This window comes from Mustelus asterias, chromosome 1 (assembly GCF_964213995.1).
Source record: "Mustelus asterias chromosome 1, sMusAst1.hap1.1, whole genome shotgun sequence".
Classification (NCBI taxonomy): Eukaryota; Metazoa; Chordata; class Chondrichthyes; order Carcharhiniformes; family Triakidae; genus Mustelus; species Mustelus asterias.
In genome coordinates this window covers 116,450,820-116,473,027 of record NC_135801.1, presented here as the reverse complement: position 1 = coordinate 116,473,027, position 22,208 = coordinate 116,450,820, and the positions used below count along the sequence as shown (strand labels likewise).

Genomic DNA, 22,208 nt, shown 5'->3' with positions numbered 1-22,208 from the left:
TCAATAACAGAAACTGAAAGCACTTTAAATCTCCATATCTTGTGTAAGTAAACAATGTGAAATTGACAGAAGAAATCACCGACTCGGCTGTCAATCAAATAATGTTGTTTCTGGGGATACAGCTGTTTTAGTGCTCTAATGGATGCCTAGCCTCTCGGCTAAGCCTCATTATGTATTCTTGGCTGAGAAAGGCTCTTTGAAAAGCTGGCCTGACTCTATAAAGATTGTGGAGGATGAGGATATAACTATCCCAGCAATGTAGCCAGCCAGATTGGCTGGTTGAGGTTGTGAGCCTGCACCCGAATAGCATTGTTAAAAATTGGAAACCCTGAGAAATGGGTCGCAGCCACCATTTTCATCCCTCCACATGGAATCTCCCTGACTCTATGAAAATCAGTCCTATATTCCCAGCATTAACTGCCTTCCTTTCACTCCCCAGGACTTTTACATGCCTCCTGTCTACATGCAGTTTCAAAACTTATCTTGTTAGTACACGACATTAGTACAAGATGTAAGATTGGAAAATGTGGAATAATAAACAAAGTAATTTTGGTTATGTGAAAACTAAAACCATCACCCTGTTCGCAACGTTCATTCTGGTTTTCAGTACCTTCACAGGTGAGATTCGTGTTGGACTCCGGCCACGTCTCGGAGAACAGAGGGGGCTGGCTCTTCCAGGTACCATATCCTGCAAATATTCCACTTCACTTTTGTAATAATCCCTTTCTTCCTCCAAAGTCTTTACAAATTTATCCAGACGAGATGGCGATGAGTCGCCTTTCAGAACACCATGCTGTTTTCGCATTCTTTCCAATTCCAACACTATTTCTCGCTCTGAAGATTGTTGAAAGCATAGAAAAGCCAGATTAACTAAGGCAATAATTTAGAACTCTGCAAGACTACTACATGCCTGCTAGCATATCTGATGAATACTTCAGTTTTTTTCAAAAGAGATGTATTATTTCATAACTGAATAGCTTCAATACAATTTTTCATTCATGTTCATACCAGGTTCATAGAACGCCAACATTACAAACACGCTGATCTCCAGTATAACATAACTGGTGACCATATATGGTGCAAATATTCCAATAAAATCTCACCTTTTCCTCCTGCAACCTCTTTCCTCAAAACTATTACAAGATTATATGTAGAAAAATGGCTGAGGGTAGGGTGATGGGAGGGCCATGACCAGTCCAGGATCCCAGTTTAGCTCCTGACCACAAACTAATATTCAGTGAGCGGTCATTTTTTCATTCCCTCTCATAACAAACCCTGCCCTTCTGTACAAGACAGAATGCCTGCTCCTCCAGGCTCAATTTTTTGCAAACTACATTGGGACTATTGAGATTTTTGAGGATTTTCTACAAGGACTGTCAAATGTAAGCAAGCCTTTTCCTTGAGGTAGCTATTGATACCATCTCTAGCTTTTGTATGAAGCTGTAGTCAAAAGGAAAATTATTGTTCAGTCTCCATGAGTACAGTTCTTGTTATAAGGAAAGGAATTATTGTGAAGGAGTTCAGTATATTAGAGACTACTATTTGGTCAATGTCAACAACTTGTGACATCTTCTTTCAATAAGGAAGAAAGTTGGCAACATGTAACACGACATGAATACTGGGTAAAGATCCTGCATTGTGTTAAAATAAAGTTTATTTATTTGTCACAAGTAAGGCTTACATTAACACTGCAATGAAGTTACTGTGAAATTCCCCTAGTCGCCACACTCCGGCACTTGCTCGGGTCAATGTACCTAAATCAGAGTAGATTTGTGGGTAGCATAACCTCCTTTCATCACGTGACCTCTCACATAAAACCCCAAAACCTTTCCCATGAATTGCCCAAAGCTTGATCTGTGCAACATTAAAATCCCCAAGACACAGAATTGGAAAGTGCCAAGATTTCAAAGGCCTTTTGGGCTGGAATAGGTTGCAGAGATAAGGAGGGGAGAAACCATGGAGGCATTTGAAAACAAGGCTGAGAATTTTAAAATTAAATTGTAGTTTAACCAGGAGGCTATGTAGTTCAATGAGAACAAGGGTGATGGGTGAATGGGATTTAGTGCAAGTTGGGACACAGGCGACAGAAGTTTGGATGAGCACAGGTTTATTTTGAGAAGTAACATGAGAGGTCAGCCAGGAGAGCACTGGAATACTGTGGTCAAGTTGAGCGGTAACAATGGCAAGGATGAGGATTTCAGCAGCCAATGAGGTGAGGCAGGGTAGAAGCTGGGAACTGCTGGGTTTAGGGCAGGGCTTTGATATTTTGCTCAGTCTCGAGATTTTTGGCATGATGGCGAGGCTTGCCATTGTGGTGAAAATCTGGACCAATGTTTACTATTACAAGAATACAGACAGAATTAGAAAAAAGATACTTCAGTCTTCATGCTAGATCTGTGCCTACCTGTTGCTACTTGTTTATCAACTCGTTCAACCAGCCTCTGCTTTTCCTGTTTTACTTGATTTAACAAATCATTGAGAGATTTATTTTCTTCCATTTTACACTGTAATTCTTCTTGAAACTTGGTGTTGTCAACATGTGTTGCAGTCAATTCCTGGAACAGTATATAATTACACATTCAGAATAAGAGTTCAACACTTTCCCCAATAATCAATAACAACCATCTAGCATTTCATCATGGCATTCATTAGACTGTTGGCATTCATAACTGTTGCCAGACAACTATCCTAAAATTAAATTTATATTAAACACATTCATTCAGCTTGTCGTAGTACCTCTCCCAAGAAAGCACGTAAGATGAGGAAACTCCAGTAACTGGCCACAGCAAACTTGTTATGTCATTTCTTTAAAGAAAGCTTGTTACATTGATATGCTGGGTTAGTGGTGCTGAAGCCATAACCTAGCCCCACCCATGACCCACGAGTGCCACTTTCAGCTCTTACGAACCATAAAAAATTGGGCCTTAAACACCTTTAAAGGCAGAGATTGCCTGAGTTGACTAATCATTTGCTAGTGCAGGTAGGGAAAACCCATGTACACCGTCAACAAGACATCATCAATGTGATTGGTGACTGAGGTTTTGGCTACTTTTCAAAACCGTGAATAATTGTGGCTCAAGTATTGAATATGCCACAAGTGCACTTGTTTCCTTCAGTGAGGAGAACATCAACAAACAATGAAATGATTCACACCCTTGCAACAAATGTAGGTTAAGAGTTGGCTGACAGCAAGTTACAGGGAACCAATTCACTCAAGTAGCTGAGTGCCTTGTAAATTGCCTGAGCAGACCTTGAATAGTTCGTAAATGTCAGTAGAGCCACTGAGATTGAAATGCTGCTTTAAATAGTGCCTTATCATTAAATCATGTTAAAAAAAAAAATAAGCACAAAGAGTTATGACAAGCATTCTTTTATATTTGGCTTAAGTAGCATCTGCTGGTGACATTATTACAGTTCTGCTTTATAGATGGCAATAAGTGTGACAATATGAAAGGATTGAGTCAAGATGAAAAGGAGAGGGTTAACATGATTGTGGAAAAAAAAACTGTAAGTAGCCTGAAGCCATGATTCACAATGGAACCACTGACATAAAGATGAGTAGGATGGAGGACTTGGAAAGGGTGCTTGAGGAATTAGATGTTTTAAAAAAAAGGTAGTAATCACAGGTTTGCTCCCAATACATTGTGCTGGATCAGTTAAGGAAAAGGTTAGGCAAATCACAAGTGGTGGGAGTGATGGTACAGAAGGGAGTTTTTCAGGTTTAGATGATAACCATGAAACCATTGTCGATTGTGCTAAAAAACCCATCTGGTTCACTGATTTCCTTTAGAGAAGAAAATCTGCCATTCTTATCCAGCCTGGCCTACATCTGACTCCAGACCCACAGCAATGTGGTTGACTCTTAATTGCCCTCTGAAATGGCCTAGTAAGCCACTCAATTCAAGAGCAATTAGGCATAGGCAATAAATGCTGGTCCAGCCAGTGATACCTACATCCCATAAATGAATTTTAAAAAATTACAGTGGAGGAGAAATATTATACCAATCTTTAATAATTTTTCTAACACAAACATGGGGAAATTAGATTCATAAGCTACGTGATGTAGCTCACTTTTTGACTGTCTCACTCAATCTAAACTGGGCAGGCTAGGCTTGTATCTGCTGAAGTTTAGATAAGTAAGAAGTGACTTGATTGAAACATACAAGATCCTGAGGGGTCTTGACAGGTGGGTGTCAGTAGAGCATTCTCTGGGTCTCTGGATTACGAGTCCAGTGACAATACACTATGCCACCACCACTCCCTTATGTGCTATCATAAAATTCGTAGAGATCTGGTTCAATAGTTGCACACTATACAGTGATAAATAGGTGGCCCACACTTTAAACCTGTTTCCTATGTCCTCAAACCCTCCTACACTGGTCCCCTCAGAGGTTTTGATTGCTTTCAAATTCCAACTAGTCTTCCCACCACCTGCCACCCCTGCCCCCAACTAATAAGTAAAATAAAAATGAAAAAGAAACTACTTCTCTGCACAAATAAAGAAACGACTTTGCTGCCTGACACTCTCTTCGATCCCAGGCTCTCACTGTCACATAGGTGCTATCAGGTCAGATAACTAGTTGGCTTTAAAATTGAACTAGCCCAAACTTTTAAGAAAGCTTAAGCCTTTAAAATGAAAATTTAATGAAGTAATTAAAAACACAAAAAAATTTAGTCAATAAATTTGATGTTACTGTGAAATATTTAATTTTTTAACCTTTTATTTCTAACCTCACTTTGGTCATTAGGAATTTAAGTTTAAAGTTTATTTATTAGTGTCATAAGTAGGCTTACATCAACACTGCAATGAAGTTACTGTGAAAATCCCCTGAATTTGTTTTACTGAGGAAAAAGGGCAGCTGAAAAAAAAGTTGTCAGTATTTTGAAAGAACTGTTAGATCCCAAGGCAGATTCTGCAAATACTAATGGGTTTATAATGGCAAGATCCCATTTTAAATATGAACATAGAGATTTATAGCACAAAAGGTGAGACAAAAATCAGCAATAAAAAGTCAAGAGGCACAGAAGCAAGTTTTTTTTTAATCATCTCTTATGGACACTTGCAGAAATCAGGTTAAAAAAGGAAATAGAGAGCAAACGATTAGGGGAGAAGAGGAGACAGGAACAAGAGGAGGCCAATCGGTCCATCGAGGCTGCTCCACCATTAAAAAGGATCATGGCTGATCTGATTGTGGCCTTAACTCCCCTTTCCTGACTTTAAAAAGGAGACTGAATTTCATCTGTCTATTGCGGTTAATTATCCCCTGCCCTTTAATTCTTAAGTGCAATGCCATGAGCAACTGACTAGCCTAGGAAACACTTTTTCCTTTCCACAATCTCAGTGACAACTCTAGGCAACCTATCCAGCACTGAGGGCAAGTTTTGGTGGTGGGATAGTGGAATAGGTATTACAAGATTAATATTTGCAGCTCAGTCATGATAACCTGAGGAAATTAACAGGAAGACAGATTCAAAATATGGATGGACTTCATGCAAGTGAGCTTAAAGAAGTGTTAGAGCTTAGTACCCTTGCTCCTGTCGATGGGGAATTGGTAGAAACAGAAATAGTTCTGGGAATTGGAAAGAAGCAAACTAACAAGAGACTTTTAAAAATGGACAAAGGGTGTACAGCAGTACTATAAGCCCTTTACTGCCAAATCATATTCCTTTTTCATTAATGATATATTAAAGGGATTTGTTATTAGCATATCCAATGTTGGAGCACCTTCAATGAATCCTTCCTGTGTATGTAAGTACAATATTCAACCAATTTGAATTGTATATTCAGAACACTGAACAAACATAGTGTTTGTTTGGTAGTACAAAATTAGAGTGAAAAAAAAACATTCTAAGTTTTTTGTCTTACGCTCATCAGGACAATCACAAGAATACCAATTCAGGAAAAACAACAATTCATTGTTGATTGCCGTGAGGAATGCAAGACGAAGTACTTCAACAAATGTCTTCTTTTAGTGATTCTCAAATATAGAATGTAGGGTTTTCCTCATCCCCCAAATTACATGGATTTACAATATAAAGGGAGTGACTTACTTTGGTCAGTCTAGCGATTGTTTCTTCAAATCCTTCCAATTCTTTATGCTGCTTCTGGATTTCATCCTGCAAGAATAAAGGCAGATTGCTTCATTTCTGCGTTGACTTGCTCCTTGGAAAATTGGGCAATTCCATACCGTTTTTCTGCCAGTCAGGTGTCAAACAAGCAAATATCTATTACCCAGACTCCAAACCAAATTACTGAGTTTAAGAAGATGCTAATAATGCGAGGATTCTGCCACCAGAGGTGAAGCAAAGGGAGGGGAAACCAAAATTGTCGGCCCAAAGACCTTGGGCCAAGAACTTGGGACTTGGTTGCAAAGGTGAGGGTGGGGGTTTCAGGGTGGGTGTGCGGCTGAGTTAGGGAAGAGTTTATAAACTAAGATGAAGATTCTGGATTTGATGCATTAAGTGACAAGGAGATAATGGAGGCCATTGGGAGTAATGGATGAACAGGAAAGGATATAACTGACTGAGTTTTAGAAGGTGTTTGTAAAGGGTGGAGGTGTCCAGGAAGGCTTTTAGAAGTTGAATCTAACAGCAGCAAGTTTTCAAATAAGGATGTCAGTGGCAATGAGAACAAGGAAAGGCCAGAGTTAGGAAATCCCCTGACATGATCTTCGGCTAAGCGTTCTCCAAGGCGGCCTTCACCGACACACAACAACGCAGAGTCGCTGAGCAGAGACTGATAGCCAAGTTCTGCACACATGAGGACGGCCTCAACTGGGATCTTGGGTTCATGTCACACTATCTGTAACCCCCACGACTTGCCTGGGCTTGCAAAATCTCACTAACTGTCCTGTCTGGAGACAATACACATCTCTTTAACCTGTGCTTAACGCTCTCTCCACTCACATTGTCTGTACCTTTAAGACTTGATTACCTATAAAAATTCGCATTCCAACCATTATTTTGTAAATTGAGTTTGTGTCTTTATATGCCCTGTTTGTGAACAGAACTCCCACTCACCTGATGAAGGAGCAGCGCTCCGAAAGCTAGTGGATTTTGCTACCAAATAAACCTGTTGGACTTTAACCTGGTGTTGTGAGACTTCTTACTGTGTTTACCCCAGTCCAACGCCGGCATCTCCACATCACAAAATAATCGCAGTGACAGACAGGATACAGAGCTTGAAGCGCAGTTCTAGATTGAGCAGGACATTAAAATCATGCAACGTCTAATTCAAAATGGACTTGCACCCTCAGGGAATGCTCTCGGCTTCAAAGGTGCTTTGTTTTTGATGGCAGCAGAACTTATTGGCTTTTGCCCCACCAATGTTCAATTGCAGGAATTTTAACTGTTACTTGATGTCAGACAGGCAAATAAATAATGGAGAGGTCAAGTTGGGTGCGATTAGCATTACAAATAGAAAACAAAGGTTTTTCAATGGGAAATTTGGAGTACTCTGAAGGTCACTATGATTTAGTGGAAGGAGGAGACATTGCTAGAGATGCACTGGCTGCGTTGACTTAAAAAGGAGTGGAACCATTAGAGTAATCTTAGAGGTGTCCTCTGGACCAGAGATGGCGAAACAACATGTAGGAGGATAATGCACTAGGATGCGAGCACAAAACATAGTGCCTTTCATTGGAGCGTTCATGCGCTATAGGCAAAGAAACAATTGAACAGGAGATAGAGGGGGTAGTAGCTGGGAAGCGCAGAGTCCAGAATGGGTTTCTTGAGCAGGCTAATGCTGTCTGAGCAAAGGGACTCAATATCTGCAAGTACTGAAACAAAAATAAAAGTTGAGGGCTTAGGAGTTGGATCTGGGGAGGTTTGTTTGCGCAAATGTACCTTGTTGAACAGGGTTGTTCAACTTGGGTCCATCAGCGTTTTCAAAAATATAAAAAGGATTGACATGATAATAGACCAATCAGTATTACAGTTGTGACTAGTGGTTACCAAGGTACCTTTTTAATCAAAGAATGCTGTTCAATAAGGAACCGGATGTCTGTGTTCTACAGGTCTTGGTTAAAAGTGGAGTGAGAAACTAAGAATCAAGTCAGTCTGTGTTCAAGGTAGCAGCGATGATTAGTATTTGAACGCAATGCACAGATAGAGACCTGGGTGGGAAGGGGCACACATGATGGACTTTTTAAACTTATATTTCACTTTTATGTAGTTCACAAAGCAGCAGCTAGCAAAGGCTAGGCCTGTGTTGGATGATTACAACCATTGAATGAAAGGAGGCTAGGTCCTATAAGCCTCAAAGAGTTTGGACTAGGGTGTGGAGGGGAGAATGGGGCACGAAGAAACCTCCTTTTTTATGACAGTAACTTCTGTATTTGAGCACATTTTTAAAGGTCTCAAGTCTTTTAATAAATGGATGTGAATGACCGGATAGATGGATGAGTGGATGAGGTGGGTAAGTGGCTGAGGATGAAGTGGGCAGGTGGACAATGTTGGCAGGAGGGTTAAGTAGGTGGGTAATCTGGTGGGGGTTTAGCTGGGCCTTTCTTCCTCAAGCAATTTTAGTTGCAAGAGGACCTGTGCGTCAACTAAACTAGACAATATTATAACTTTCTCACTAAACAAACATGATAGTTTCATTTTCTTGCTTCATACTAGAGAGTAGACAGAATGAATTTGTGGGATTAGTCATAATTAAACATTATTTAAATAGCTTTTGATATTTTTAAACTCTTATAATAGAGAAATCTGACTTACAACCCTGAATTTAGCTAACTGCTCTTGAAGTTCTTCTATTTCTCTAGACTGCCTCTTGCTTTCATTCTGGAAAGTAAATAATAAATCCTTGTGACCCTTTCTGCAAATGATGAATATACATATAGATTTTGTTTTGAGAATTAACAATTAGAGATTGGTTACATAAATAACATTGTAGTGTAATACACAGATGAAAAATAATCGTAATGGACAGCGTATTGCTAATCCAACTTTAATTCTCACAAACAACCAATTCTCTGAACTGTGTGCACCTGTCCTGCCCCAAACGCCATTTATCCTCTTGCCTGCTGATCTCTTTACCCAAACTCTCTTAACACCTATTATGGAGAAATAACTGCATATTTTGTACCAAAACCGTCACATTCATGTGGTCCACCTCCAACTCACTTCCTTCCTTTTCTCAAAATTTTATCTCCATTGCTACAGATAGCTCCCACTCTGCTTCCTGCAGGACTGTATTCCACATTCCAGTTTTGCTTACACTGTCAAACCTTCCAAAATGTCTACCGTTTCATCAACTGAGGACTCCCCTTTGCTGAGGTTGACAGGGTCCTCGACCATGCTGTTCCATTTTCCGCACCATTTCCCTCTTTCCTAAAACCACAATGGGATTTCTCCTTGTTATCACTATCCATTACAGCAGCCTCTAGGTTCAATGGATCATCCTCTGCCATTTCTCCTACCTTCAGTCTGATGTTGTCACATCTTTACCTAACCCAGATGATCTGCAACGGTTCAAGAAAGCAGTTTGCCACAAATTTCTCAAGCAATTTGGGATGTGCAGCAAATGCTAGCCTAGCCAGCAGTACTCACATGCCATGAAAGAATAAGGAGGAGTGTTTGCAGAATATGATAATCATGGTCATGCTCTTGGTTTATCCATCTCGAAAGGGCCTAGAATGCACCCCACCTTCTTAAAATCATTCCTAGAGAGTGTTCATCAGCCTATCTGGAACCTGTTGATTGATTGTTGAAGAACTTTCTGAAATCAGTTCTGAATTTGCTGTGACCTCATATACTATCCTTTTAATCTAAAGTTTTCCAGGTTTACTTTTCTCATTCCTTTTATTATAGATATCTGTAAGATCACCTCTCAGGCATCTTTTTTTTTGTACTTTTCCAATTCAATCAAATCAAGTCCAATTCAGAGTCTCAACAAGTTGAGACATTTCCGATCCAAGCTGACAAGACAGGGTATGCGACCCTTTACCCTTGGGCTTGATCTACATGAGCCAAGCTGATTGGAGTAGGCAGACGTCTCCACCCCCAAGGCTTGATCTCATTTGCATCTTAGCCAAAAGGCCGAGATGCTGCTTTTAAAAATTGCTTCATATGAAAAAGAAGCTTAAATGCAACCCAATGGCCACGACCAAGTGCAGCATCAGCAGACTACACTTGATCTTAGCCGAAAGCATCTTTTCAGACTGAAAAACCTAATTTTCTCTGGGTCATTCCTCATAATTCAGATTATTAGAGAAGCAATCAAGCATTATGGCTCTCTTCCGTACTGACTCCAACACTTGAATATCTCCCTTGCGCCTCAGTGACCTGAAATGGACACAGTACTTAAAGTGTGGACTAACCACAGCATGGTTCAGTTCCAATACAAAAAGTACATATTTTGGAATAACTAAATAAAATGCATCCATTGACAGTTTGTGTTTTATTGAACCAAAAATATGCTTTTTAACCAGAAAATATATTTGATTCACATCAATAGTTCATCACTACAAAACAAAACAACTCGCCATCTTAGACAGAAACAAAAATAAATTTAAGTGCCTAGCTAGTCAGAAACTTGTGCAACTCTGGTGTTACTGGATATAACAAAAATATTAAGAGCATTATTTCTGAACTTCTAAGCAAAAATGCAATATTTTAGTACCTTTGCTTCTTGAATTTCTTTATCGGCAATTTCGAGTGCAATTTCTTTGTCCCTCTCCAACTGCTGTGCTAAATGGTCAATCTCATTCAATTCATTGCACAAGTGCTCATTTTTGGTGCTCAGATTTGCAACCTCATTGGTTGCATCACTTTTTTTCTCCAGAAGCTCCTTTAACTGCTTCTCCAGATCGCAGTTAGTTCGCTGAAGATATTCCACCTGTAATTATTGTTTGAGAGGGAAAATAATCCTGAGTGTGACTAATATAGCATGTCATATCAAAACATGAATGCAAGTTTAAATTATTAAAAGGTTATTGATCAAAATTACTATACCACAAAGTTCATTATTTCCAAAGTTGTGTAGCTTCTACAGTATGAAATGCTGCTTACTATACAGGTTTTTGACTTGTGATAAAGCCACTAAAATATTTGGAAACCAATTAATTTCTATTCCAACTAATTAAAATATGTCTTGCAAATTCGATCCTTAAACCTAAAACAAATAATCCTTGTATGTATCCGTACTTCAGATGGGCTTTTACGGTATCTGTTCAGAGGAAAACCTACATTTTAAGTTTTATATTTGATTACTCTTCTACGCGAGTCACACTAAACTAGCAATTAATTTACTATATGTTTTTAAAATTGTGTAACTTTGAAGTCACAACTAAAATATTTCAACACACCTCTCACCAATTCCCACCATTTTCAACTATTCCCCTCCACCACAACCTTAATTGTACAATCACAAAGGCACACTGCAACTCCTGTCTTTTTCTGTCCAAACACACGCACCCTCCTTTGTTCACTTCACATCACACACTAGCACCATTTTCTTCTAGTCATAAGTGAAGACATTTAAATCAATTAAACTGTGAGGGAGAATAAGGCAGATTGTCCTTATAACATCATTGGTGTGATGGCATTTCTCCCATTTAACTGATGGGCTTCCATGTTGATTGCGTTGGGAGTTTCTAGCCCACCGACAGAACAATTTAACATGGGATGCACTGCTTAGAGTGAGGTTGCAATCATCTCTTGACTAACTGTGGCTGAATCTTTAGCACCAGAGATGAGTGTTGCCCCTGGCCTTTATATCGTCCTAGAGGGGGTCAGGGCAAGGCCTTCTCCATCAGCTGCAGGAGCATCTCTAGTGTCGTTAAGAATCAAGCCTGGTTAGATAGAGGTGGCGGACAGGGACAAAACCATCACCAGCATCAAAAGCAGCCAGAATAATTAGGGACCACACACACTCTGAACATTCTCTCTTCCACCATCTTCCGTCGGGAAAAAGATACAAAAGTCTGAGGACATGTACCAACCAACTGAAGAACAGCTTCTTTCTGCTGCCATCAGACTTTTGAATGGACCTACCTTGCATTAAGTTGATCTTTCTCTATACCCCAGCTATGACTGTAATACTACATTCTGCACCCTCTCCTTTCCTTCTCTATGTATGGTATGCTTTGTATAGCGCACAAGAAACAAAAGTTTTCATTGTGACAATACATGTGACAAAAATAAATCAAATTGAACCTGGTTTCAAGAGCTTTGATTATATCACAAAAGCTGCAAGAGTACAGTACTTCACCTCTCTTGACAACACTCCTTTCACTCGTCCTCTCAACAATATCCCTTCCCTCTATCACAAACGTTAGTGTACCCTTACAAAGGCACATTGCAATTCCTGACTTTCTCTGTCCAAAAGCATTCACACTCCTCTGCTCTCTTCATACCATCCAGAAATTGCCAGTCATCAAGATCCCAAGGGTCCCACCATGTGAAGCAGTAGCTATCCAGTAGCTAGTTTTGCAGGGGCCATTGGTGAGCATATTATTATCACAACAGCAGAATTAGCAAACCTTTTAAGAAAAGCACAAGAGGTTGGTCACTTGGATGAGAAATAGATGGAAGGTAATTATGCTTGCCATTAAATGAATTATCATTGCATTTTGTTCTGCAACAGCAGGTTCTAAGTTTATATTTTGAACAATTAATTGATACAGAAGTTGTTGAATAGTTTTGCTCTTTAATGCTGAATTATTGACACCTGGAATGCTGTAACTTGCAATTAGTGGCAGATTCAATTGATGTTTAGATGTTTAGATATGATCTGAAAAGAGAAAATTTACAAGGCTATGGGAAAAAGATGGGGGAATGGGACTAAATGCTTCTCTTGAGCGAGAATGCACATGATGGGCCAAATGGGCCACCTAAAATGGCGATTTGTAAAGCACTCTGGGACAATTGAGCAAGAACTAAAACGATAGGCTGCAGTCCAAAAGACAGAGATAAACAGGCTGCAACTCAGACGACTGAATATACAGGAAACAGGCCATCCCAAAGACAATGGACACTTTCTGGTCAAACATACTTGTTTACCAGACAAAAGGGAGACTTAACCCCTTGCTTGGGAGGGAGGTGTGTGACCTATGTGCCTCCAGCACCTACAGGCATGGCTCTGGTACACACCCAGAATCGGTGTGGCAGCACCTGATTGGACTTTTATCGATCAGGGTGATCAAGCCCTGATCGATTGATTGACAAGAATCAAGAGACCGCCCTAAAAGGACACGAAACCAGGGAGGGATAAAAGCTTCTGCACAACAGAAGCTCGCTCTCTCTCTCTCTGACCCCAAGAACGAGCTACAACAACGGTGACCGTCGCCAGTGATGACCAGCACGAGGAGAGCCACCACACCTGAGAAGGAAGGAAGACCAGAGCCAGAGTACCAGACCAGACCAAAGGACCAGACTATGTAGAGGACGACCGAGACCAGCGCACAGATAAAGGCCAATTTCTGCTTGGGTACTTGTCAGTCACGCAAAGTTAAGTCAAGGTCTCGTATTGGACTTGAACTTTAGTATTTTCTGGAAGATAACTTATTGTTGGTTGGGTGGGGGATTATTGATTGTGTGTTTTAAATAAATTTTGGTTGTACTAACAAGACGTCTATTCGCAGTTCTTTGTCCATCGTATAACGGTTAAAACAGACTGTGCGGCAGGCATAACAGGCCTCTTTCTGTGCTGTAACCATGCTATGATTCAACAGGGGAGAGGATGTACTGCTCAGCTCTGGTGAACAGGGTGTCTTTGACCTGCTTAATGCAGCTGTGCGCTTTAGTCAGGAGACACAGCTGAAAATGAAGGTGGTAAGGTCTGTGATGGTTTCCAGTCACTGGCAAAACTTTGCTCCCTGGTCCTGTGCAGGTCCTGTTATTGGAGGCTGCAGAGATCTGTGAAACTCTTTGGAGAAAAACATCTCCCTGAGGCACTGCTCTGCAGTTAGGTCCAAGACAGCAACTCTTGAGCCTACATACTCTGTGTATTGAGTATGGTAATAAAGTGAAGCACAGAAAATCTCAGATGACCATAGGCTACTCTGCCCTTTTTGGGGGAGACTGATAGTAATTTTAAACTGAGGGGCAAGGTTGAAAAGGCAGGCTCTTCATGAATAACCTCAGCTGTTATAGGAATTAATCCTGTGGTGTTGGTGTCACTCCGCATCATGAACCAGTCGTCCATCCGACTAAAAACATGTTCAGGAGGAACAGATGACTTTGGACCTTTGGTCTGCATAGCTTTCCACCACTCTGATTTTCCTCGATTTCTTTCTGGGTTTGTTGCAGACTAATTCATTGACTGGTATGGTTGAATTGACAAACACTGTTGCATTTTGTAAGTGCGATAGTAGAAGGCAAACAAAATGGACCTCGAAACCTATATCTAGCAATTTGTATGATACTAAATGCCAAAAGTGTATACTAAAAATTGGAAGCTCTCCTGGAATACCAAACATCAACAAGGCCCAATGGTCAACTTACCTGCAGCTTCATCCACTTTAGATTACTGTTTCAGTGGCTCACAAAATTTTCACAAAAATATTAGTTAAAAGAGAGTCAGGGTCATATTGCTGCAATTTTAATATATTAATGAGCACTTGCCAGCCTGTGGATACAGCCAGTTCCAGTTCCAAATCCAAATGTTGTTAAAATGGCAGCAGATGGGGCACGTAGGGAACGCAGTGACAAGTATTCAACTCTTACCTGAATCAGCTAACCCCAATTCTATGAAATAGGCAGGATTAAAATCAGACCTCTAGTCACTGCAGCTGTCAAATTCCTTTCACAGTGTAACCCTACGATGTATAAGAACCATTTATAATAGTAAGAAACCGCATCTTGTTTCTTTTTAAAGTATAGAGGAACAAAATCATTTTCCTTCGGATGCTGCATGATTTTTATCATGAATGAACGAATGCCAATACACAGAAGCTACAATAAACCTAAAGTTTACCCAATTAACCATCATCTTAACCACCTGGAAATTTACCTCAAAGAATGTCAGTTAAACCTTAGTATGTGATTAATTCTGAAATATTGCAAACGAAAGATGTTAACTCACACCTGCAGGTTTAAGTGAGCTATTAGACGCTCATTACTTTTGCTTTTAGCTTCAAGGGAAATAACATCATGAGGCCGACCACCTTCTAGCGTTCGGTTCAAGCGTTCTATTTCCTCATCTCTTGCTTCAATCTGTAAAAGAAATAACCATTAAAAAGAAAGTGATTGGGATGAAAGCAAACGTTGTTGGCATCAAAGCAACTAGATAGATGTGCTTATTGTACTGAAGGAAAGGTTATGTTAGAATCATAAAATCCATAGAATCCCTAAAGTGAAGAAGGAGACCATAAGACATAGGAGCAGAAATGGCCACTTGGCCCATCGAGTCTTCTCCGCCATTCAATCATGGCTGATATTTTTCTCATCCCCATTCTCCTGCCTTTTCCCCATAACCCCTGATCCCCTTATTAATCAAGGACCTATCTATCTCTGTCTTAAAGACACTCAATGCCCTGGCCTCCACAGCCTTCTGCGGTAAAGAGTTCCACAGATTCACCACTCTATGGCTGAAGAAATTCCTCCTCATCTGTTTTAAAGGATCGTCCCTTTAGCCTGAAGTTGTGCCCTCTGGTTCTAGTTTTTCTGAGTAGTGGAAACATCCTCTCCACGTCCACTCTATACAGGCCTCGCAGTATCCTGCAAGTTTCATTAAGATCCCCCCTCATCCTTCTAAACTCGAAAGAGTACGGACCCAGAGTCCTCAACCATTCCTCATACAATAAGCTCTTCATTTCAGGGATCATTCTTGTGAACCTCCTCTGGACCCTTTCCAAGGCCAGCACATCCTTCCTTAGGTACGGGGCCCAAAATTGCTCACAATACTCCAAATGGGGTCTGACCAGAGCCTTATACAGCTTCAGAAGTACATCCCTGCTCTTACATTCTAGCCCTCGCGACATGAATGCTAACATTGCATTTGCCTTCCTAACTGCCGACTGAACCTGCACATTAACCTTAAGAGAATCTTGAACAAGGACTCTCAAGTCTTTGTGTTTTTGATTTCCTTAGCATTTTCCCATTTAGAAAATATGCCTCCATTCCTCCTTCCAAAATGCATAACCTCACACTTTTCCACATTGTATTCCATCTGCCACTTCTTTGCCCACTCTCCTAACCTGTCCAAGTCCTTCTGCAGCCCCCTGCCTCCTCAATACTACCTGTCCCCTCGACATATCTGTGTGTCATTTGCAAACTTAGCAACAGTGCCTCGAGTTCCTTCCTCCAAATCATTAATGTATGTTGTGAAAAGTTGTGGTCCCAGTGCCGACCCGAGGCACACCACTAGTCACAGGCTGCCATCCTGAAAAAGACCCCTTTATCCCCACTCTCTGCCTTCTGCCATTCGGCCCATCAAGTCTGGACAGACTACAGTCCCATCCAGGCCCTTTCTCCATAACCCTACTTATTTACCCTACTAACCCCCTGACACTAAGGGGCAATTTAGCATGGCCAATCAACCTAACCTGCACAGCTCTGGAATCATAGAAACCCTACAGTACAGAAAGAGGCCATTTAGCCCATCGAGTCTACACCGACCACAATCCCACCCAGGCCCTACCCCCATATCCCTACATATTTTACCCGCTAATCCCTCTAATCTACGCATCCCAGGACACTAAGGGGCAATTTTTAGCATGGTCAATCAACCTAATCCGCACATCTTTGGACTGTGGGAGGGAACCAGAGCACCCAGAGGAAACCCATGCAGACACAGGGAGAATGTGCAAACTCCACACAGACAGTGACCCAAGGCCGGGAATTGAACCCAGGTCCCTGGCACTGTGAGGCAGCAGCGCTAACCACCATGCCGCCCCTCTGGAACTCTTACATAATTGGCATATACAAATGATGCAAATTTAAATGCACTGAATTTGAAGCAAACATGTAGTCTCTGAATTAAAATAATCTGTTCCTGAAAAGAGGCAATAAAGACCTTAGAATCTTTGAATCCCTAGAGTTGAAAGAGGATATTCAGCCCATCGAGTCTGCGCACACAGATGCACTACAGTGATTTGTCAAAGTTCAATTGAGAGCATCTTCTAAACACATCACCTCTTACCCACCACATGGTTAAGGACATCAAATGCATAGGAACACAGCCGCTTCCAATTTATACACCACTCTGACTTGGAAATATCCTTCCATTTCTTCACTGTCATTGGGCCAAAATTCTGCAATTCCTTCCCAAACAACACTGAAAGAGTATCTTCACTAGGTGGCAAGCAGTGATTCAAGGCAGCCCACCCCACCTTCTCAAAGGCAATTAGTGATGGACAATAAATGCTGCCTTGCCAGTGATGCCCATATGCTATGAATGAATAATAAAAAAATTGAAGTGAACAAATCTATTTGGATAAACCTGTGACCTCTCGACCTAGGACAAGGGTAACTGATGCATGGGAACAGCAACACCTGCAAATTCCCTCCAAGTCACTCACCATCCTGACTTGGAATTATATTACCATTGCTGGGTCAAAATCCTGGAACTCCATTTCTAAGAGCATTGTGGGTTTTCCTACACCACAAGGGTTGCAGCACTTTAAGATAGCTCTCTGCCACCTTCTCAAGGGCAATTAGGAATGGACAATAAATGCTGGTCTAGTGGCTAAATCCAAGTCAGTAATGCCCATATCCCATTAACAAATATATAGAAAAGTATCTTTGGCATTGTTGTATTTAGCCACAGAGTTCAAATTGTTAAATATGGTCATAATAGTGGTATTTTATCAAAGCTGAAAAAGGGGCTTAGGAGAGCTAGGAGGGGGCATGAGAAGTCCTTGGCGGGTCGGATCAAGGAAAACCCCAAGGCTTTTTACTCTTATGTGAGGAATAAAAGAATGACCAGGGTGAGGCTGGGGCTGGTCAAGGACGGCAGTGGGAATTTGTGCATGGAGTCAGAAGAGATAGGAGAGGTGATGAATGAATACTTTTCTTCGGTGTTCACCAAGGCGAGGGACCATGTTTTTGAGGAAGAGAAGGTGTCACAGGCTGATAGGCTGGAGGAAGTAGATGTTCGGAGGGAGGATGTACTAGCAATTTTGAATAAACTGAAAGTTGATAAGTCCCCTGGGCATGATGAAATATATCCTAGGATTCTTTGGGAGGCAAGGGATGAGATAGCAGAGCCTTTGGCATTGATCTTTGCGTCCTCACTGTCCACCGGGGTGGTGCCAGAGGACTGGAGAGTAGCGAATGTGGTTCCTCTGTTTAAGAAAGGGAATAGAAATGACCCTGGTAATTATAGGCCGGTTAGTCTTACTTCGGTGGTCGGTAAGTTGATGGAACAGGTCCTTAGGGATAGGATTTACGACCATTTAGAAAGATGCAGCTTAATCCGGGATAGTCAGCACGGACTTGTGAAGGGCAAGTCTTGCCTCACAAATTTGATAGAATTGTTTGAGGAGGTAACTAAGTGTGTAGATGAAGGTAGTGCAGTTGATGTCATATACATGGATTTTAGTAAGGCGTTTGATAAAGTCCCCCACGGTCGGCTTATGAAGGAAGTAAGGATGTGTGGGATAGAGGGAAGTTTGGCCGATTGGATAGGTAACTGGCTATCTAACAGATAGCCAGTTGAGACTTAACGAAGGAGCTGTGCTCCGAAAGCTTATGGTATTTGCTACCAAATAAACCTGTTGGACTTTAACCTGGTGTTGTGAGACTTCTTACTATCTAACAGAAGACAGAGGGTGGTGGTGGATGGAAAATTTTCGGACTGGAAACCGGTTACCAGCGGAGTGCCACAGGGATCAGTGCTTGGTCCTCTGCTATTTGTCATTTTTATAAATGACTTGGAGGAGGGGGCTGAAGGGTGGATCAGTAAATTTGCTGATGACACCAAGATTGGTGGAGTAGTGGATGAGGTGGAGGGCTGTTGTAGGCTGCAAAGAGATATAGATAGGATGCAGAGCTGGGCTGAAAAATGGCAAATGGAGTTTAACCCTGACAAATGCGAGGTGATTCATTTTGGTAGGACAAATTTAAATGTGGATTACAGGGTCAAAGGTAGGGTTCTGAAGAATGTGGAGGAACAGAGAGATCTTGGGGTTCATATCCATAGATCTCTGAAGGTTGCCACTTAAGTGGATAGAGCCGTGAAGAAGGCCTATAGTGTGTTGGCGTTCATTAACAGGGGGTTTGAGTTTAAGAGCCGTGGGGTTATGCTGCAACTGTACAGGACCTTGGTGAGACCACATTTGGAATATTGTGTGCAGTTCTGGTCACCTCACTACAAGAAGGATGTGGAGACACTGGAAAGAGTGCAAGGGAAATTTAGCAGGATGCTGCCTGGTTTGGAGGGTAGGTCTTATGAGGAAAGGTTGAGGGAACTTGGGCTTTTCTCTTTGGAGCGGAGGAGGTTGAGAGGAGACTTGATAGAGGTTTATAAGATGATGACAGGGATAGATAGAGTGAACGTTCCAAGACTATTTCCTCGGGTGAATGGAGCGGTAACTAGGGGGCATAACTATAGGGTTCATGGTGGGAGATATAGGAAGGATGTCCGAGGTAGGTTCTTTACGCAGAGAGTGGTTGGGGTGTGGAATGGACTGCCTGCAGGGATAGTGGAGTCAGAAACTTTAGGAACATTTAAGAAGCTATTGGATAGGCACATGGAGTACTTCGGGATGATAGGGAGGAAATAGCTTGATCTGGGTTTCAGACAAAGCTCGGCACAACATCGTGGGCCGAAGGGCCTGTTCTGTGCTGTACTGTTCTGTGTTCTATGTTCTATGTTAGTAGACCCACTCACAACTGAGGATGGCGTGGGGGTGGAGAGGGAACTGTTTCTTCCAGTGGTGGGTTTCGGCATAGCTGTCTAACTAAGCCAAGGCATATCATCTCATTCCTGGGTTTCCTGATGAATGACTGATTGGAGTTTTGCTGACAACCTGTGCCTGTCAAAGGAAGGCTCTGTATTTAACGGGACCCCAGTAGGCATCAGAATAGCTGCAACCAACATTTTTGTTGAAGGCAAAAAAAGAGAAGGACATGGAGGTCACGCTTGAGATGGTGATGAAGAGAGGGAAGTGATATTTCCCCCAGACATGAGAAAAAGGCTAATCGCCAAAACCAAATAGGCATGGCTAGAATTCGCTGAGGTAGGAGCATGACCCCTTGCAGCCAGATGAGGTGCTGCAAAAGATATAATGAGGACAGGAAAGGTGGGGACATAACACTTTTAGGTGACAATTCCCATACTCTGACTGTCACAGCACTGTCCTGCTCATCACACCTTTCAACTCCACTCATTTCTCCCTCTCCAGGCATCTCCATCTGAACAGCCAACAGTTAGGCTCACCCTCATCTTTTATACATTTCTCATCCATCCCTCACATTCGCCTTCCACAAATGTTCTCATTCAATCCTCTTTAGACATTCCACTTCCCACACTCGGAACTTTGCTTTCTCTCATTGCAGGGGGTGAGTGCGCCAAATTCCTAGGAGCGGCAGTGAGCCGGGGATGGACTGCAGTCATTGCCAGACTGACCGCCGCAGAGGAGCAGACATCGGCAGGGTGAGACAGGCATTGGTGACGGAGAGATAAAAGTCTCCCATGTACCTAGTGACAGCATCAGATATCACACTGCCATTTGGCACATAACAATCATTCATGCTGAATTGGTGTCACAACCAACTGAAATAACATGATATATACAGCAAAGCGTTTGAGCCCTTTCTCCAAGATAATAATTCATGTCTTTTACCTTCTTTAAGAAGATGGAGTGGGAGGAGGCCAAGAAGTTCTCAGAAAAAGCCGAGAGCTCTGAAGATGCACTGTAACAGGACATGTACTCCACCATCAGTGGCGATTTGCTTACCTTAAATTGAGTAGCTGGGTTGTCATATGCTGAAACACACAATACAAGTGAGCAAGAGGCAGGCACTGGAGACAGTCCTCAGAGAGTGCAGGACATGATAAGCAATGATCAGCTTGATCTTTAACCATCCAATAGAACAAGGGCAGCAAGTGCATGGGAATATCACCACCTACATGTTCCTCTCCAAGTCGCATATCATCCTGACTTGGAACAATATTGCTGTTCCTTCACAGTCATTGGTTCAAAATCCCTAAGCACCATAGGTGAACCTACATCACATGGACTGCAGTATTCAAGAAGACAGCTCACTACTACCGATTCAAGGGCAATTAGGGATAGGCAATGAATACAGAATCTTTTCCATGATGAACAGATCTTAGGAATGAATTGAAAAAAAAAATGCTGCCTTGAGAGTCATCCACAAAAAGGAAAGTTGTGGAGCAGTGTGCACTTCTTGCAGCATCTCCAAAGGCTGTGAATACCCATGGAAAAAGATGAAAGGGAGTCATCCCAAGCATGAGCGTGATGATTTGCGCTATTGTTCACCTCCTTGAAAAGTGTGGGCACCTGACTGGGGTATCAGTTGTGCCAGAAATAGAGTACATATCCAGATCAATGGCCTACACACAGGTCTTCGTTCACTCCAGCTCTTGGCTAGCAGGGATGTGCAGATGGGCAATGAGAGGGATGAAGAAGAAAGGACACATTTAGGTTGGCACTCTTCTCAACATGCTCTCACTTCTCATTCTTTGCTTCCCCCCTAACCACACCAACCTTGTTCACCCTCCAAATATCTCATTCAGAACCCAATGTTCTGTCTTCTGACCCCATGACTGGATCTGCCATTGCACAGGTATTGACGCAGTCTTTGGTGGGGCTCCACAGGTTCCAAAACAGGCCATCAAAATAAAGAGAGGGGCATGTAATCAGCAAGAAGCGCTGGCTTATAGAGCGATTATGGACAGAAAGAGACCATTCGGTCCGCCAAGTCCATGCCAGCTCTCTTTCGAGCAATCCAATCAGCCCCACTGCCCTGCAAGTTTATTTCCCTCAAGTGCCCACCCAATTTCCTTTTGAAATCACTAATTGTCTCCACTTCCACCACTGTCTTAGGCAATGTTTTCCAGGTCATTACCACATGCTGAATAAAAAGCTTTTGCTCGCATTTCCCCTGTATTATTTGCTCGAAAACCTAAATCTGTATTCCCTAATCCTTGTACCATCTGGCTAATGGGAACAACCTTTGTCGTTATACGGGCATCTCATCTGTTGCAGTCAAGGAACAGTGTGTCACCAGCTCAGCTGAAGCTGGGTTGCACCGCATCACAATTATAGTAAGCAGATGAGAAAGACATTATAGTT

The 22,208-nt window shown here is 41.9% G+C and overlaps 1 protein-coding gene across 1 annotated transcript in view; it reads right to left on the bottom strand.

Moving 5' to 3' along the window:
- Nucleotides 1-22,208, bottom strand: part of cep135 (centrosomal protein 135) — a 106,905-nt gene that overhangs the window by 50,997 nt on the left and 33,700 nt on the right. The window contains exons 7-11 of the mRNA XM_078217396.1: nt 15,031-15,159; nt 10,625-10,840; nt 6,052-6,117; nt 2,405-2,555; nt 611-834 (exon numbers count right to left, since the gene is read on the bottom strand). Of these exons, the coding sequence (XP_078073522.1) occupies nt 611-834; nt 2,405-2,555; nt 6,052-6,117; nt 10,625-10,840; nt 15,031-15,159 (786 nt within the window). The remainder of the gene's footprint in view (nt 1-610; nt 835-2,404; nt 2,556-6,051; nt 6,118-10,624; nt 10,841-15,030; nt 15,160-22,208) is intronic.